The sequence below is a fragment of a genome, unplaced genomic scaffold, assembly GCF_019419815.1.
Source record: "Pyrus x bretschneideri cultivar Hongxiangsu unplaced genomic scaffold, Pyrus_bretschneideri_v1 Contig33, whole genome shotgun sequence".
Lineage (NCBI taxonomy): Eukaryota > Viridiplantae > Streptophyta > Magnoliopsida > Rosales > Rosaceae > Pyrus > Pyrus x bretschneideri.
In genome coordinates this window covers 1,527,565-1,546,054 of record NW_025999646.1, presented here as the reverse complement: position 1 = coordinate 1,546,054, position 18,490 = coordinate 1,527,565, and the positions used below count along the sequence as shown (strand labels likewise).

General features: G+C 39.5%; 5 protein-coding genes and 1 pseudogene across 5 annotated transcripts; 3 read left to right on the top strand and 3 right to left on the bottom strand.

Moving 5' to 3' along the window:
* Positions 1-1,173: 1,173 nt before the first annotated feature.
* Positions 1,174-1,827, bottom strand: LOC103944255 (transcription factor TCP4-like). Its single transcript, XM_009354682.2, has one exon. The coding sequence runs from the start codon at positions 1,825-1,827 to the stop codon at positions 1,174-1,176; it is 654 nt and encodes a 217-aa protein (XP_009352957.2).
* A 2,320-nt stretch (positions 1,828-4,147) lies between these two features.
* On the top strand, positions 4,148-6,090 carry LOC103944130 (nudix hydrolase 15, mitochondrial). Its single transcript, XM_048591435.1, has 4 exons — positions 4,148-4,637; positions 4,750-4,892; positions 5,566-5,685; positions 5,776-6,090. Exons 1-4 carry the CDS (start codon positions 4,337-4,339, stop codon positions 5,980-5,982), a joined length of 771 nt encoding a protein of 256 aa, XP_048447392.1. The 5' UTR covers positions 4,148-4,336; the 3' UTR covers positions 5,983-6,090.
* Positions 6,091-6,225: 135 nt separating this feature from the next.
* Positions 6,226-9,143, top strand: LOC103944128 (annotated as a pseudogene).
* Positions 9,144-11,129: 1,986 nt separating this feature from the next.
* On the top strand, positions 11,130-12,237 carry LOC103944129 (nudix hydrolase 15, mitochondrial). Its single transcript, XM_009354540.3, is given in 4 exon segments — positions 11,130-11,371; positions 11,472-11,614; positions 11,792-12,067; positions 12,069-12,237. Coding segments are annotated over 4 exon segments (699 nt in total). The 5' UTR covers positions 11,130-11,163; the 3' UTR covers positions 12,141-12,237.
* Positions 12,238-12,514: 277 nt separating this feature from the next.
* On the bottom strand, positions 12,515-14,598 carry LOC103944127 (magnesium-chelatase subunit ChlI, chloroplastic). The gene is made up of 3 exons (XM_009354537.3): positions 14,377-14,598; positions 14,040-14,146; positions 12,515-13,758 (listed from the first exon to the last, which is right to left on the bottom strand). Exons 1-3 carry the CDS (start codon positions 14,480-14,482, stop codon positions 12,706-12,708), a joined length of 1,266 nt encoding a protein of 421 aa, XP_009352812.2. The 5' UTR covers positions 14,483-14,598; the 3' UTR covers positions 12,515-12,705.
* Positions 14,599-14,899: 301 nt separating this feature from the next.
* On the bottom strand, positions 14,900-17,250 carry LOC103944254 (spermidine sinapoyl-CoA acyltransferase). The gene is made up of 2 exons (XM_048591154.1): positions 16,381-17,250; positions 14,900-16,099 (listed from the first exon to the last, which is right to left on the bottom strand). The coding sequence occupies exons 1-2, from the start codon at positions 17,193-17,195 to the stop codon at positions 15,550-15,552; spliced, it is 1,365 nt and encodes a 454-aa protein (XP_048447111.1). The 5' UTR covers positions 17,196-17,250; the 3' UTR covers positions 14,900-15,549.
* Between the last annotated feature and the right edge of the window lie 1,240 nt (positions 17,251-18,490).

Here is an 18,490-nt window from a genome sequence, read left to right as displayed (position 1 = left end):
TACAAAAGAGGATAGAATTAAGGGAACTTTAACGAAAAGTTCTTAATATTGTTCATTTCAACGAAAAATCACATTTTTATACTAAAAAGTCAATCCTGGTATTATTCATTTTACTATTTATTTTGTCTTTATCATTAAAACTCAAAATTTTTAAAAAATTTCATTAGTCTTCCTTGTAACTAATAATTCACACATTAGTTGACATGACTCTGCACCTACAAATGGAAAATACAGTTGTTTTATGAAGTTTTCATAATTAAAGATTAGATTGCTCTAATGCTCACTAATGCCTTTAATAATTGGCTGTCCATCTATCTTTTTTATTGGCAAGGCCATAGGTTGTTGGTGTTTGTACATTTTTAATATTAAACAAGTTAATTAATTATAACCGCATTATTTGTTGTTAGTGGAAAATTAGCTCTTATAACTCTTTCCTTGTTACGTGTTTGTTACCCTACTCACTACGGATGATAATAAATCTATAATTAGTAGCATTTTCTCCGTCATCTTTTTTATTCATTGTCCCACTACCCAACTTTTTCTACAACAATTATTATCTCTATTTCCATCTTTTCTGTTATTACTTACCGGACAAAGAAGGGTGTTCGTGTGATGTAGCTTTGGACTCTTCCTTTCATGCAATAGGTTTGCGTCACACAACGATTTGTTGGACTATTGCACTGATTCGTGGATTTTTTCAAACCACAATAGGCTTGAATCTCCTTAAAAAAGTATGAGATACCCACACCTTAGCCTAATTGTCTACGTGCTTATTAGAAGAATATTATTTCAATATATTTTCTTATCACAATTTTCTTGTAATCTTTCCTACGGCTTGTTGCCTAGTTGGCTCTTCCATGCCCCCAAGTTTTAGGTTCCAAATCTTAAAGAAACAAGGTAATGGGAAGGGGACTTGGGTTTGAACTTCGGTCAAGTTAATTAGAACTGTTCTCTACCTTCTACTCCAACTTCGAATTCCTCTCTTAGTAGTTTAGATTGGACAAAAAATTTAATGGAAAGAAAAAGAAGAAGACAGACAAAAAATAACTGAAAAATGTAACTCAATCCGATTTAGATAGACTAGGATTTCAATGGAAACAGTGTTTTGTAAAATTAACTAAAAATACAATTCAAAAGACTTGAAGCAAATAAAACTTGTGACAAGATATATGGCTATTGAAGAGATACATGCGATGAATTGTAAGGACAAATTTTTCCTCCATCACCTGCATTATAATTCCAAGCCACCAAACTTTGAAACCATCCCATCTCCGTGACTTTGGAATCCGATAAACTTGATGTGGGATCGAGGGCTTGTTCAGCATAGTTCAATGAACTTAATTGGTGAGGATCGAAAACCGGTTCTTTAAAATTGTTGACATTGTTCATGGGACTCCCATTGCTCATTGTTCCCAGCTCCCTATTGCTTTCCGGGTGATTCCAAAACTGATGCTTGCTTTGTTCTCCAATTTCTTGCTCAGTCTGCTGACCTAAAACATTACTATTAGTGCAATCATAGTAATATTGGCAAGGTTGTTCAGACCCAGAGAGTGCTTCAATTGCTGCTTTGGACTTCTCAATGAGCCAATCAATGGCTTTACTTGGGCGGTCATGGCCAAGGCGGTCTTGAACATCATAGAACTGTATAGCAGTATGAGGTGACAGCCGGAACCTCCTGTCTCTCGGACCTTTCAAAGTGTAAACATTGCTGCGACGGTCTTTTCTTGCCATGGATCGGACAATGTGGCGTCCGTGAACTCTCACAATCTTTCCATATCTCGTATTGTCGACCTGCTGTTGCTTGAATGCTGATTTTGAAATAGCCATCAAGTCTTGAACATGGTGATAATCTTCATTCTCTTCTTTCGCATTCTTTGATTCTCTTTGTTGTAACTTTCTCTCTCTCTCTCTCTCTCTCTCTCTCTCTCTCTCTCTCTCTCTCTCTCTCTCTCTTATGGAAGACACTAGTGCAAATAGTCCAGCGATATAGGGGTGAAAAGTCCTATATATACATGTACATTATACAGTGCTTTCAAAGTTGCTCAGATTCATCCATTCAATTCTCTCGGATCTTTCAGCGCACATCTAACTGTTAAACTCATCACACACCATGCAATATTTACGTACTCTAAATTTTCGAGCTATGAAACGAGAGATATGTTTGATAAAGAAGGCATGACACAGTCTGAGGAAGTAAAAGAGATCATAAAGATAGCCTTTTAAAAGCTAAGCATAACATTAATGCAGAAAAGTAGGGTTTCTAAATTGTTTCCTACTTGTTCAGCTCCAAACTCCTGCATGAAACAGGAATATTGGCGCCAACTCTAGTTCTAATTACTTGCTGACTTGATCATGCAAATGTCACACCTCTTAATTAACCTGATATGCTGCAATTAACTATCGAGTTTGAGTCAGATTGTTTTTTTCTTGGTGGATTTTCAGAAAGCTGGTCACAAGTAAAACCCTACAGTGGTAAAGATAGACAAGATAGTAAAAATTCCACAAACAAAAGGGACACTACTGTCAATCATGTGTTGGTTTGGTCTGGTTTCTTCTTGGGAGGAGTTCATGTCTCCATTTGCTTGTTAAGCAAGCAACTCTTGCCCTCAAAAGCTAGTCAACTAGACACATCACCTTTTCGATGGGACCCTCTAAACTCTAGATTAGGAGAGGTTCTTGTCTGAGACCACTGTTGATGATGGGTCATTGGTGTTGTGTGAGATGGAGGTGGGACACAAATAGAGCCAGGTAAACATGAAAAAATAAGGAAGTGGGATAACGGATGATTTTTGTGTGTGGGCCCGTATGAGCCACTTGGTTTGGTCTCCGGACTGAAGAATTTCTCTTAGTTAGAGTTTAGAAACTATCGATCAAATGCAAATTATCTTATATCGAAAAAATATCACTATGAGTAAAATGTATATAAATGTTAGCAAACTCTCTAAATTGAATTTTATTCGTCATAAAATTCACGCTGATTATTTACCTAATCACACCATTTATGACCCTAAGTAGTAAAATTGATAACAATATCAGTGCAATCAAGGAATCGCCAGAAGATGTGAGCCCTAATTGCTAAGATCAATATGTATTGCACCATAATAGCATATACACGGAAGGTTGGAAGGTATAATGCTTGTTCTGTATGAGATAATGTATTCAACCGAGGCTCTTGTGATCGAGGACTACAACAGTCAGCACTGAAATTAGTTTGTACCAAAAGGACGGCATGCGCAGCTGAGTTGCGACAGAGGAGTAAAGAAAAAGAAGTTGGGTACAATGTATCGGTACTACTGTCTTGCTGCAACTTTAGACGGTATATTGCATGCGGGAGGAGACCACTTGATATTATTGCTCTTTACGTGCAGCATTGTGGAAAGGATTCTCGAGATTCCTTCCACCAAATTTTCTTCATCAAACAATTCAGACTTTTGAAATTTAATCTAATGGTTAAAGTTATTATAACTTTTAAAGTGTGTCTTTGTTTGTAGTCGTTGGATCAAATTTCAAGAGTCCAAATTAGTTGATGAGAAGTACTTAGTGGAAGGGATCCTCTCCGGATCCCTTTCCAACCATTATTTTAAGCACTACGGCTCGGTATACTAGCTAGGGGGCGGCTGGTTCGATTTGTGCACAAACCAGACATTGAACGAATGTAACATTATGATATATGTTGTTTTTTTTTTTTTAACAAATGATTGTGTCTACACTAAGAATGTGGGAAAGTGAGATAATCCTTATAATGGGTTTACCATAATAATGTGGTTTAACTTTACCATCGGCGATAATTAAATTTATGACATCTCATTCACAAGTGAAGAGAAATACTACTAGATCGTACTACTAAATAACCTATGTATTTGCTACAATAAATTGACTAAACGACCTTAGTTTTAGTACTACGGTCTAGTGATATTTCTCTTCACTTGTAAGTTAGAAGTCTTAGGTTCGATTATCGCCAAATGTGAATTTAAATCATATTATTGCTAGCCCATTTAATGTAGATAATATCGTTTGTTCAACAAACAAAAAATACTTAGACGGTTCATAATGCCTTTTTTTCAATTTTGTTAATCTGTTTTTATATAGTTTAATGACTAAACGATCGTAGTTTTAAGAGGCTTTCCAATCTAGATCCAAAAACATAGGCAGCTCAAATGAGAAGTTTGGGACCATTTCCATAGCCTATGGCCCTATGCTGACTCAGTGACTCGTGTGCCAACAAAAAACCGCCGATCTGCAATCACTAGTATTCTTCTTCTACTATGATTAATATGCAGAAGGCAGCCCATGATCTCAATCCTCAGAAGGCTATTACCACCGCCTGCCACTACTCATGGAGCTGCCCAATGCATGCGGAGGCTCACAGAGACTCATCGTCTTAGCCCAGCAGCTCCGCCTCTACAAGCCGCCGCCTTTTCCCTCCGACGACGACATTGAGGAGCAAAGAATCGAAGAAACCGCCGGCAAGGTCGTGTCCCAGGTGGGTTTTGCCGAATCCGACACCCCAGTTGCAAGGGACCTAGAAAAGTTCAGACCCAAAAGAGCCGCCGTCTTGGTCTGTCTCTTTGAAGGGGATGCCGGCGATCTGCGCGTCATTCTCACTAAGCGGTCGTCGGGGCTTTCCACTCACTCGGGTTTGTGGAGTTTTGATTACCCCTTTGTTTGGTGCCTGAGAAAATTGGGGAAATTGATAAAAAGGAAATGGGAAAGATTGGTTTTTCTAATTTTTGTTTTGTGTTTCTGCAGGTGAAGTTTCTTTGCCGGGTGGGAAAACAGAGGAGGGGGACAAGGACGATGGGGACACGGCGACGAGGGAGGCGAAAGAGGAGATTGGTTTGGATCCTAAGCTTGTCAATGTTGTGACAGTCCTTGAACCATTCTTATCGAAGGTATAAATGTTTGATCTTTTGATCACTATTTGTTTCAAATTTAAGTTTGATTGAGCTCAAATGTGTGCATTTGAGTGGACACAGAACTTGTTTAGTCGAATTATGTGTTGTTTGCGAAATTGCAGATTGATGCGTTAGTTTCTTTGTATTGGAAGGTGAAAGTTGGGAACTTGAGTTGAGTTGAAACTAGAAAGAAAGGCTCGGGACTTATCATATACTTTTCGTTTGATTTCGAAATGAGTTTGAATGTAAGGTTTAGGGTATTAGTTTTCGGAAAAACTGAGTAATCATATTGGTAGATTGGAGGTGTTCTTTAAGAATTATCTGGCTGACACGGCCATTAGTTTGTAATGTACTCATTCGTTCTTCTTGTTGATCTGTTAAGTACACGTCCTTAATATCGACTAATTTTAATCATGTGCATCTTAATTTATCGAGATACACCCTCCAAATCCATAATTTGCACACAAGTCCAAAATTTGAGAAGTTGGTCTTGGGGAAGAGCAGTGTAGTTTGTCTGATTTGTTGAGTAAGTGCTTTGAATGACTTCTAAAATAGGGTACATAGGCGTTAGGGGCGATGTATAATGCAGATTTCGGTGTCAGACTTGTAGCTCTGAAAGACTATTTTGGATGAGGAACTCGATTTAGCTAACCTTTGGATTTCTGTGCAGCATCTGCTAAGGGTTGTTCCGGTTATTGGCATACTTAATGAGAAGGAAGCATTCAAGCCGGATCCAAATCCTGCTGAAGTGGAAGCGGTATTCGATGCTCCCTTGGAAATGTTCCTCAAGGTTTCTCTCTTTTTAGTTTCATACTCCGATTACAGATTATGTAGTTGTCTTTTGATCTCTTAATGATCATTTTGTATACGTTTTCTTCAGGATGAAAACCGGACGTCAAAGGAGAGGGAGTGGATGGGAGACAAGTTTCTGATCCATTTCTTCGACTACGAAACCAAGAACAAGAAGTACATGATTTGGGGCCTAACTGCAGGTATCTTGATTAGGGCCGCATCAGTTGTATACAAACGGCCACCAAATTTTGTGGAGCAAAATTCCCGTTTTAAGGTTACTAAGAGTTGTAGATAGAAATAAGACAATCCCATAAATTATTGTCAACGAATCGTATCGATTTGTATTGGAAACGATCGTCATTCCTGCATTAATATTTACCTCACTATCGATTTGTACTGGAAATGGTCGTCATTCCTGCAATACTATTTACCTCACTATCGATGGTTTGCTAAAAAAAAAATCGTCGTTTTAGTTCTATACCAACACAAAGCTGCAATTTAGATCCAACGGTCAAAATAATGAAATAAATATTTGGTTGGTGTGTGTATTGAAGTTTGGTTGGTTGATTTATGTATTAAAATTTGGTTGGTGTGTATATTAAAGTTTGTTTGGATGATTGGTTGGTTTGTGTAATTTGTTCGGTTTTGAAAATTTATTAGAATTTAATGTTGATTTAATGTTGTTGGAGTTAGAGTAAGGGAAGGGTATATATAGCCCACAAGTATCTTCTTCTTTTTTCAGAAAGAAAGCCTTGAATAAAATAATGAGTTCTGTTGAACTAAGACTCCAAACTCTAGCACAAAATTTCAGACTCGAACAATCAGTCAAACCACCTCCACCACCCACCGGTTCCGCCACCTCCGCTTCAACAACCAAACGGGCAGCGATTCTGGTGTGTCTGTTCAAAGGGGACGATGGCGAGCTGCGCGTCATTCTCACGAAACGATCTTCATCACTCTCTTCCAACCCTGGTGATCACCCTCTGCCTCCAAAACAAATCGCTTCTCATTACTGTAGTAGGACCAGTTCCACCATTTGTAAAGAACAACTGAAAGAGGGTGTGTTTGGTTGCAGGAGACGTTGCGCTCCCCGGCGGGAAAAGAGAGGAAGCGGATGCTGATGACGTGGACACCGCCCTCCGGGAGGCCAAGGAGGAGATCGGCCTGGACCCTTCCCTAGGTCAAAGTTGTCACCGTTCTTGACCACATTGTCAACAAGGTTAGCTCAGCTGTACTCTTTTCGGTTAAGATCTTCAAATGTTCATGGTGGTTGTGAAGGGTAGGTGGGTGGGGCAAGCATTTTTTGACTGGAAAAAAAAACTTCTTGTTTAGATATAGATCCTTAAAACTATTATCGTCTAGACAAAAACCTATCTCATATTAAACATCTAAATAAAACTAAAAAATTCAAATAGTCTGTCATGTTGGCAAATAAATGACCTATCCTTATAAAACATTTACAAGCTTATGCCACACCTAAACATGTCAATATTATTATTACTCACCTTCAATTATGCTAGCAATGAGCAATGATCTCCTGTTATAAAACCACGTGTTACAAACTATTTACCTATATTTTAAAAATTCACTAATTTACCTACATTTTTTTTTATACAAACTAATTGATCTACATTCTTTTGATACAAACTATTTACCTATATTTTAAAAATTCACTAATTTACCTACATTCTTTTGTTAATTACAAGCTAATTTATCAGCATTTTTTGTAGTACATACTTGTCACATCCCCGTCCTGGGGCGGACCACTTCCTAGGACCTGCTTCACCACCGTAGCACGATATTATCCACTTTGGGCCCCAACTACGCCCTCACAGTTTCGTTTCTAGGAACTCACACGAGAACTTCCTGATGGGTGACCCATCCTGGGATTGCTCTCGCGTGCTACTCACTTAACTTTGGAGTTCCCAAAAACAAAACCGTGAAGGCGTAGTTGAGGCCCAAAGCGGACAATATCGTGCTACAGTGGTGGAGCGGGTCCAGGAAGTGGTCCGCCCTGGGCCAGGATGTGACAATTGGTATCAGAGCCTCACCCTGGCCACGTGTGTGCCGACGATGACATCGGGCCTCTAAGGGGGGGTGGATTGTAACATCCCACATCGCCCAGGGGTGTGATCCTTATATGTTTATTATCATCCCTATCTAGCACGAGGCCTTTTGGGAGCTCACTGGACATGGAACCCGAAGCCAGTGAGCTCCCAAAAGGCCTCAGTGCTAGGTAGGGATGGAAATATACATATAAGGATCACACCACTGGACGATGTGGGATGTTACATACTAATTCACCAATCTACTTATTAATTTACTTATACAAATAATACTGTCATATAATTAATTATAATATCCAAAGTAATCATATACATTTTTTCTTTACAATATCACGCCTATGGGGTAGGTAAATTATTTTTACAGTATTTCTAATCTAAGTGAATACTAACATATAGATAGGTAAATTATTTTCTATGAAAAGAAAAAGAATACAACCATTATTTTGTATAATATTTTTTTTTACACAAATTATTTGCCCATGTTTCAACGTAAAACACCATAATATTTTTATTTATATTATATATTGCATGCTAATAAGGTAGGTTAGTTTCACGATAAAACAATTGTTGGTAAAAAAATTTGAGAAAAGAAAGCCTAATCAAACAATAGGTTAACTAGACATTTAATTGCATTGATGCAAAATTTATTATTAATCATAAGTCAAACTTAACCCACGTTACACTCTATGAGGGTATTTTAGGAACAGTGAGAATTATAAAAACTGACATACCAAGCTTGTTGAGGAAATTTGCTTAGTTGGACTCTAGTAAATGGGGTTTAAGTCTGAAAAAACAAAGAGGATGGGTTTTAAGTGAGAGAAAATAAGTTTTAAGGGGGAAACTCTCATAACTCTTTTCGAACATGTTTAGGTATATGTAATTGGAATCAACACAAGAAGTTTGATTTTGATTACGGATTACTCGTGTATTCTAATTATGACTCCTCCTCAATCTTACAGCGCGGTATGACAGTGGTTCCGGTAATTGGCCTACTTTCTGACATAAAAGCATTTAGTCCGGCTCCAAATGCTGCAGAAGTGGAGGCAATTTTCGATGCTCCTTTAGAAATGTTTCTCAAGGATGAGAAGAGGAGAGAAGAGGAGAGAGAATGGATGGGAGACAAGTATCTCTTACATTACTTCGACTTTGAAGCGATGATGGTAAAGAGTATGTCATATGGGCTCTAACTGCCGGCGTTCTGATAAGGGCTGCTTCAACAGTGTATGAGCAGGCCACCGGCGTTTCTTGAGCGCAGGCCTAAGTTCTGGGTGCGTGGTGGTGCGAGCACCACCATGCCATAGGTTTTAATGTCATTTTATTGTTACTCATGTGATATTACATGTTTTTGCAATCTGCATTTTCAAGTTGAATCCTATAAACCTTCAATGTGGCTGTTTATCCTTAACAACTACTTTCTCAGATATTACATTGACAAAGCAACAAGCTTACTCCCTATACGGGAGAGAAACTTACTTACAACGGGATACCACTGTAGTGGTATGTTATGCCAATCACGCTATGTCATGTGGAAGGATTAAAACACATGATATTGTGTGATTGATTTGATGTTACAGTGGCATCCCGCTACAGGAGTATTCGCCTTATACAAGGTACAAAGCCAACTCTAATGATTCAGTTTATGAACCGAAAGGTCAATGCCGAAGGGCAGACCTAAACCCAAAATGCAATCGAATGGTGAGACCTAAGCACAAAATACTTGGCTTGGAGTCAAACTAAAATCCAAATTTGAGTTTCTAATAGCACCCAAATTTTTGGGGGCCCCACTTTTCATAAAGCAAACGGGTGGAAGAAATGAGAAGTGGGCAACAGCTGGACTCCAAGTGGCAGAGGACCCCAGTTGTTTAACCGTAATATTTGAACAAGGAAGATTATATTTACACATTTCAAATTACTTTTCTCGTACTCTTTTAATTTTTTAATATTTTCTACACACCATTAACACTTTATAGAAAAATATTAAAAAAAAAAAATTAAAAAGGTGTGGGAGAAGTAATTTGGAGTGTATGAATATGATCTTCCTTTAAACAATTGTGAGCCGTTCAATTTCAAGACCGTTGATGATCAACGGTCCATATTAAAATCTGATTTTTTTTGGTAATATTTTTATTTTGATCTAACGGTTTATATTTGTTTTTTTTTTCAATCCGACTGTCAAAAATAATTCAACAGTTGCAATTTAAATCCAATGGTCAAAATAATAAAATGTATATTTAGTTGGTATGTGTATTGAAGTTTGGTTGATTGGTTTGTGTATTGAAGTTTGGTTCGTAGTGTATTGAAGTTTGATTGGTTAATTGGTTGGTTGGTGTGCGTGATTTGTTTGGTTTTGAAAATTTTATCAGGATTTAAGCCTTTTTTAAATTAAAACATTTGTAAAATTAAATTAAGATAAAATAACTCAAAGTTACAAAAAATTCCTTATAAAAAAACTAGAGTTAAAATCATTCCACAATAATTAATAAATTTTAGGTACTAATTTGCATCTAGATCCTCGCCAAATCCTCTTTGAGTGATGATCCTGGGCATCTGTAAATTACAGTCCGTTCATTATACATCGTACGGTCATAAATCATTTTAATATTTTTATTTAATATTAAATACAAATAGTATCTGATAAAAACTGACTGCACAATGTACGATGAACAGACACGATTTACGAATTCACATGATCCTCACCAAAAGGATCTGAAGAGGATCTTGTTGGCTAAAATTTTAGGTGACAATGACATTCATCACATGACCAAAGTTTGAGTTCAAAGTTGGAGTTAGAGTAAGGGTAGGCTATGAATGGATTTGGATCGCATCCAAATCCAAGTTGTGGAGATCGTAGAGATCCTCACATCCTAGGCGTGTTATCATATATCATGCGATCAGAAATCATTTTGAATTTATTTATTTAAAATTAAAGAAAAATAGTACCTAATAAAAAACTAACTGCACGTGATATATGATAAACGACCCTGAGTGTATTTTTTTTTTTTTTTGTCATAATTGTAAACAAGGGATAGAGATCCTCTCTGGATCTCTTCCACCAAGGCTACCAGATCAAGTGATCTGGACCTTTGAAATTTGATCCAACGACTAAAGTTATTATAACTTTTAAAAGGGACCTCTGTTTTTAGCCGTTTGATCAAATTTCAAAGATCCGGATTACTTGATCCGATGGTCTTGGTGGAAGAGATTCGGAAATGATCTCTTTCAGTAAACAAGGTTAGCTCAGCTGTACTCTTTTTAGGACATTTAGGTCTATTCATGTATTTTGATTGCCATAATTAATAATTTTATAAAAATTAACATTTATGAAATTGAAGGTTAAATTTTGATTATATATGATAAATTCTCTATATATAGCCCACAATTTTTATTTTTCAGAAAGAGCGAAGAAAATAATGGGTTCTGCTGAACTAAGACTCCAAACTCTAGCACAACATTTCAGACTTGAAGAATCAGTCAAACCACCTCCACCACCTACCGGTTACGCCACCTCCGATTCAGCAACCAAACGGGCGGCGGTTCTGGTGTGTCTGTTCAAAGGGGATGACGGCGAGCTGCGCGTCATTCTCACGAAACGATCTTCATCTCTGTCTTCCAGCCCTGGTGATCGCCCTCAGCCTCCTCAACAAATCCTGGTAGCAGAACCAGTTCCTCCATAATCCATTTGTAAAGAATAACTGAAGGAAGGTGTGTTTGGTTGCAGGCGACGTTGCGCTCCCCGGTGGGAAAAGAGAGGAAGCGGATGCTGATGACGTGCAAACCGCCCTCCGGGAGGCCAAGGAGGAGATCGGCCTGGACCCTTCCCTAGTCAACGTCGTCTCCGTTCTCGATCACATTGTAAACTCGGTTAGCTCAGCTGCACTCTTGTATATATAATCTAATTTATTTTTTAATTAAACGTTTTTAATGGATAATTCATCCCAAAACTCTTTCTTCACCAGAAAAATCACAACCCACAAAATAATTTCATTCAAATTTCATCACTAATATGGCTTTCGGATTCGGACTCCTCAAATCTTACAGCATGGTGTGATTGTGGTTCCGGTAATTGGCCTACTTTCTGACATAAAAGCATTTAGTCCGGCTCCAAATGCTGCAGAAGTGGAGGCAATTTTTTATGCTCCTTTAGAAATGTTTCTCAAGGATGAGAAGAGGAGAGAGGAGGAGAGAGAATGGATGGGAGACAAGTATCTCTTAAATTACTTCGACTTTGAAGCAGATGATGGTGAAGTGTATGTGATATGGGCCCTAACTGCTGGCCTTCTGATAAGCACTGCTTCAGCAGTGTATGAGCGGCCTGCCGGCGTTTCTCGAGCGGAGGCCAAAGTTCTGGAAGAGTGGCCAGGGAGCACCACCATGCCCTAGACTTTAATGTCATTTTATTGTTACTCATGTGATGTTACATGTTTTTGCAATCTGCATTTTCAAGTTGAATCCCAGAAACCTTCAATGTGGCTGTTTATCTTTAACTACTACTTTCTCAGATATTACATTGACAAAGCAACAATCTTACGCCCTGTACGGGAGAGAAACTTACAACGAGATACCACTGTAGTGGTATGTCATGCCAATCACGCTATGTCATGTGGAAGAATTAAAACACATGGCACTATGTGATTGGTTTGATGGTACAGTGGCATCCCGCTACAGGAAGATTCGCCTTATACAAGGTACAAGGCCAACTCTAATGATCCAGTTATGAACCGAAAGGTCAATGTGCAATGGTAAATACATTAGGAGAAACCATAGGCAAGAAATTGTATCATATACGTGCTTCTCGAAAATATAGACCATTAAGTTTTGAAATAACACAGTAGTCAGAACATATCAATGGTGAAACCTAAATGTGCTGGTATAAAAGCAGGATAGTAAAAATGTTAAACAAAAACAATCTTACCAACAAAATTACAGAAGAAAGGGCTCTTTCAGTATCTCCTTCAGCTAAAAACCTCATAGAACTTCTCAATGACAAGTAAACCAGAGTCAATCGACTCTAAAGGATCCTTCCGAAGACGATGTCTTAAGCAGTTAGGGATGACAGTAGCAATATCCTCTGGAGTCACCTTATCCCTTCCCTTAAGAGCAGCCAAGGCTTTTGCAGCCCTGTTTGTCACTATGTCTCCTCTCAATCCATCGACATTCAACTCTGCGCAAACCTTGGAGATTTTCACCTTGAGGTCCTGATCAATCTGAACAGATGGAAGATAACTTCTAGCTGCACCAATTTGTTCCTGAAGTTTTTCTTGCTCAGCTTCGTAAGAAACCCGAAATTCTTTGGGATTTTTGTCAAATCGAGCTCTCTCCTCCACAATCTTCACTCTGAGCTCTGCATCCCTCACAGTTCCAACCTGTGCGTGCATCCCAAAACGGTCAAGCAACTGTGGCCTGAGCTCCCCTTCTTCTGGATTGCCCGAGCCAATCAAAATAAACCGAGCAGGATGTGAAATCGAGATACCCTCTCTCTCCACTGTGTTCCATCCAGAGGCAGCAGAATCCAATAGGACATCAACTAAATGATCATCCAAGAGATTAACTTCGTCTACATAAAGAATTCCTCTGTTAGCTTTTGCTAGAAGGCCAGGCTCAAATGCCTTGACACCCTCGGTTAGAGCTTTCTCAATATCAATTGTTCCACAGACTCTATCTTCCGTAGCACCCAAGGGCAAATCAACCATGTTGATCTTAGTCTTGATAACAGGAAGTTGCTCCCCTTTCACAATGCTCTCTCTAACTTCCGCTCCCATGGACTCTGGATCTTCTGGATCCGAGTTGTAAGGGTCGCCAGAAACTACCTTAATTTCGGGAAGCAAATCAACCAAGGACCTAACAGTTGTGGATTTTCCAGTTCCTCTATCCCCCATGATCATGACACCCCCAATCTTGGGATCAATCACATTCAGCAGAAGGCACAGTTTCATCTCATCTTGTCCTACAATAGCGGCGAATGGATATACCGGCCTCTGGTTTTCCTTAGCAGCAACCCTCTTTGCCTGAATACAATTTGGCAGACCATAATTAATCACACATAAACTCAACAACCTATATTTTTACATAACATGTATAACTCCCAATGAAAAAACTTCAACTATTTCTCGAAATTTTCGGTTCAACAAACATCTAGAATGCAAAAAATATTTCTTTCTCCAACATTATAGAAAACTGAACCACCAATTTAAAATATAAACTTCATCTATTAGTAATCAAACTTTTCAATCAAAGCCAATCAAAATTTTGTTGTCAAATACCGCAATTGGATGAAGAAAATTCAGACCTGCTCAGAAGGGCTGATTTCAGTGGCAACATTGGTCACATGGAATTGAGACCTCTTCTTTCCATGAATCCCGATCCCTCCATAAAACTTCCTCCCAAAACTCTTCCCTGCAATGCAAAAACACAATTCCATTCAAATTAACAACAATCCACAACCATTATCCAGCAAAAACCCACTTCAAATCTCCCATCAAAACACCAACAAACACCAAATTACGAACTGGGTATTTCATGTACTCAATCAAATTGCAGAAAACAATCCCAAATCATGGTCCAAATGCTGGAAAAAAAAAAAAAAAAACAATTGGGTTTTCCTTTGTTTGGTGGGAAAAGTTTACCTGGGGTTAGAGAGAGAGAGGGAATTGAAGTCCTGTAAGTGCTAGAGGACAGAGGTCGGGAGGCCAAAGTTGCTGCCGTCGAGCAACTTCCGAGTACGGACGCCATGGAAGAAGTGTATAGGGAGTGGGACTACTATGCGTTCGAGTGTGAGTATAATTCTTCGGCTCTGGAGCTTGGCATGGTTTCTGGCTTTCTATTGGTTTGTGAGGCTGAAGGATAAGTGGATAGATTTTCTGTCGTATTTTGTATGTTTACTCGCTCTCTGTGTTGTCGTATACCAAACAAAAGATAAAAAAGTAACATGAATTGTAATTAGTTGTAATTCGTCACTTAGAGTGAACTACTTTGTATTTTCAGTGTTTTTTTTATGTCACAAGGTATAGAACATTCTAAAATAAAAGTTCAAATGGACAAATTACGTCTTACATAATCATAAAAATGATCGGCATACAGAAAAAATATGTCACGTATACAAATAAAGTATGATTAAAGATTTTTCCTGCAGCAATTACAAATAGTACATAAAGAAAAAACACATCAAACGATTTCAATTCTCAAATAGACCATCCACAAGAGGTCAAACAGTCAAACAACAGAAGTCCAAAGATGACTAACAGAGAAAACCCTAAAAACCTAGACGAGGGATAACTTGCTGCAGCTACCTAGAAACTAGAAGCGGCCGACAATTCACCTCGTCAATTCCGAACCACAGAACAACAATTATTCATCCCTACATGGTGCCATATACAGAGCTTCAAAAACCCCAAATAAAAACCTAATGTGGTTTATCATTATTTTCACTGTGTTTTGTCACCTCTTTTGGTTGTATTTTCAGCACCCAAAAACCTAATCAGAGGATGTAATAGTTGATCCATAATTATTACATTGATGATGAATTATTATAACAAAAAATAATGCACATATCACAGTGAAAGTATTCTTGCATAACATTAAGGCAACCCAAACTCGGCCTCCGGGTATGCTGTCCCGAACTGGTGTCTCCTTCACGTCTCCTTCTTTATTTATTTGGCACGTGTACTATCACTTAACTCTAACCTAACTCTGTTAATTTTTAATTTTTCAATTAGTTTATAAAAAATTAACAGTGTTAACATTGGTGTTAAATTAATAGACGAATGTCAAAAAATTAAGAACGAGACACAAATGAGACATCAAATTCGGGACAGCAGATCGCCCTCCAGGCAGCCAAACTTCTCCATCTCCTCTCTAAAAGCCGGCACAGCACTCTCCCTCATGGTCACCAAAACCTTGAACCCATCCTTCTTCCCCACACCCGCCGACGATGACGACGGAGGCAAGAAAAAACAAGGCTCAACGCTCCCTAGCAAGTTCCTTGAAAGTGGCAACACAGTCACAGGACCTCCCCACCCAAAATCCACACTTGAGTGGCGCAAGTGCCTCCAGTCAGTGAACCCGCTAACTTCCTTCCCCGCCGTGATCCCGTCCTCGTAATGCAGCTCCTGGAAGTCGATGAACGAGCGGACGTACTCGTCCGTGGCGTTGCTCTTGCTCTTCTTGATCAGATCCGCCACGGACGAAAGCGGCTTCGAGGTTAGTTCTGTGGCGGTGAGGTTCACGTACATTGGTACGCAGCCGTTGCCCCAATAGCTGGCTGGTAATGCAGGGGTTACTAGTCTTCGTACGTTGATTGAGTATGCAAATGTTACCTTCTCGTCACTTGGAAGCCCTATGGCTTTAATCCTGTTTCATGCCATCCATCACCCAAAGTATTAATTTTAGTCACAACTTTGAGATTGTGGCAATTCTGACTCGGAATTTCAAAGCGTCTTAAAACTGAACCACACAATACCAAATTACGACGCCTTGAAGTTCTGACATTAAAGTGCCACAATCTGAAATTAAGACGCTTTGAAGGTCAAAGTTCAAATTTATGAGAAATTTCTCGATGTACCAGGTTATGTTACTGGAATACTGAAAAACTTCTTAATTTGGTATGACGAAATAAAGCAACTTTAACTTACTTGGCACGCCATATAAAAGCACCGAGAGCTTCGAAAGTGGTGAAGTTCAACCCACTCTGCTCCAACAGCTCCCCCTTGAATTTCTCCACCCACTCGTCTCTCACATGAAAGCACTCCCTAACAACCGGCCCCACCGCCTCCGCCTGTCCGTATGGCGGGAACCCCTTGTCCAAACTCAGACACTCGTGCAGCACCGGTGCGCCGATTCGGGGCGGGTCTCTGGGTCTCAGCAGCCCCGCTCGGTCCCACACCGGCTCAACCGACGCCCGAGTCGCCCCGCGGGCGAACTCGGCCGCGGCATTGAAGAACTGTGTGGCGCCCATTCCGTCGCACAGCGAGTGGTGTATGGCGGCTCCGAGAGTGAACCCGCCGCAGTTAAACACCGTGAGTTGCAGCATACACGGGGTGGACATTGCCTCTTCCGGGTTGGGGTCGGGCGCCAAGTGTTCGACGAAATCCGCAGCTGGGTCATCGAGGTATCCGACAGAATCGAGAGTGGAGTCGGCGGAGGCGATTATGAGGGGGACGCCTTGGCCGTTGGAGCAAACGACCTCGAAGCGGCGATCGGGGCGGGAGCGGATAGTGGCGGCGAGAGGGTAGTAGTCGACCAGAGCGGCGGAGATGGCGGCGGAGATGACGTGGGAGGGGTTGGAGGGGGAGGGGGAGGAGTTGGTATTGTGGTAGGCGCGGACGTAGCGGAAGGTGACGCGGAGGTTGGGGTCGTTGTCGAGGTGGGTTAGTTGGAGGAAGTGATCGTCGGTGAATGGTGGCGAAGATGGAACGATGACATTGGTTTCGATGATTTTGATTTGCATTTTTGGTTGCTTTTCCTTGGTAGGTGGAGGTTTGGGTTCTTGTTCAACATATTATGGTGTGGGGATTTATATAGAATAGTTATTACTCTCACATCACTAATTAATCTACATTTCTTAATTCCAACAATACAAAAAAGAAAATGTATTGTTTGGAACTCGAATTCTTTTCATTTTTGCATAACGATATTTGAAAACAAAGAATTAAATACAAAACTTTGCGTGCATTCAAAATATTTTTGATACTTACACGTGTTTTACTTTAATTATGATTTCTACAATTAAATGATAATTATTTTAAATTCACATATTCACGTACATTATATCAACTGATTGATGATAATTATAATAAATACCTACAAATATTCTACCAAAAAAAAGGCCATGTGGTTGGTCGAGAGGATGGTGTTTGAAGGAGCGACGTGGAGCATGCCGCAGCGTCAACTTTATTTGAGGGCCATTGTTGCATGCCATTTCCGCCGATCGTCACACTTTCAAGTTTCTACCACCCTAATTTTCTAAAAATAAAATAAAATAAAATTCCAACCACTCATTACTGTGGGCCTTTTAATTGGGCCGAAATCCATGTGGCAAATTTAGCGGGGCCAAACCAGTGTCGGATCATTGCACTCGGCGACTAATCGATTTGTATTTGCGCACCAAATCAGCGGTTAAAGAGCGAAGTTAAACCACATTATTATAACAAGTTTATTATAAGGTTTAGTCCACTCTCTCATCGCTTAATATCAAGGTTCTAAAAGACATTAGACACTAGTCGGGCGGCGGATTGGGACCTAGCGCATAGGCGTTAGTCGGGCGGCAGATTGGGGCCTAGTGCCTAGGAGGTTAGGTGGGGTCTAGGCAGGCGCCTATGTGAACTAGGAGGATTTAAGTAAATCTATTATATTTCGTGTAAATAAGTGTGTTTATACTTAAAATATATATAATTTCATCATAAACTACAAAATAGAATGACATATGTATTATGAAGTATTAGAACATAATGAAAACATGGGAAACAAGCATATAGTGTGTGCTCATTTAAGTATTTGACAAGTTTTTTTACAATTTATTGAAAAAAAATTAAATGCAAATTGAAAGTTATTTATTTTCTGTCTACGTGAGTCGCAACTTAGGTAGGTACTTGGGCGGGTCTGGACGGATGCCTAGACGGTCTAGGCAGGCACCTCAGCTGGTCTAGTGTTATTTCGTAATTTTTAAATATCTAGACATTAATCAAGACGTGATCAGCCGCCTAACGTCTAGGCGGTGCTAAGTGAGATTTTTACTATGTTTAA

Coding starts and splice junctions, on each gene's coding strand:
- LOC103944255 (XM_009354682.2), bottom strand. CDS start 1,827: ATGGCTATTTCAAAATCAGCATTCAAGCAACAGCAGGTCGACAATACG.
- LOC103944130 (XM_048591435.1), top strand. CDS start 4,337: ATGGAGCTGCCCAATGCATGCGGAGGCTCACAGAGACTCATCGTCTTA. Junction 4,893..5,565: donor TTGAACCATTCTTATCGAAG/GTATAAATGTTT, acceptor ATTTCTGTGCAG/CATCTGCTAAGGGTTGTTCC. Junction 5,686..5,775: donor CCTTGGAAATGTTCCTCAAG/GTTTCTCTCTTT, acceptor CGTTTTCTTCAG/GATGAAAACCGGACGTCAAA.
- LOC103944127 (XM_009354537.3), bottom strand. CDS start 14,482: ATGGCGTCCGTACTCGGAAGTTGCTCGACGGCAGCAACTTTGGCCTCC. Junction 14,147..14,376: donor CTCTCTCTCTCTAACCCCAG/GTAAACTTTTCC, acceptor TTTGCATTGCAG/GGAAGAGTTTTGGGAGGAAG. Junction 13,759..14,039: donor AAATCAGCCCTTCTGAGCAG/GTCTGAATTTTC, acceptor AATTGTATTCAG/GCAAAGAGGGTTGCTGCTAA.
- LOC103944254 (XM_048591154.1), bottom strand. CDS start 17,195: ATGCAAATCAAAATCATCGAAACCAATGTCATCGTTCCATCTTCGCCA. Junction 16,100..16,380: donor GCTTTTATATGGCGTGCCAA/GTAAGTTAAAGT, acceptor GGCATGAAACAG/GATTAAAGCCATAGGGCTTC.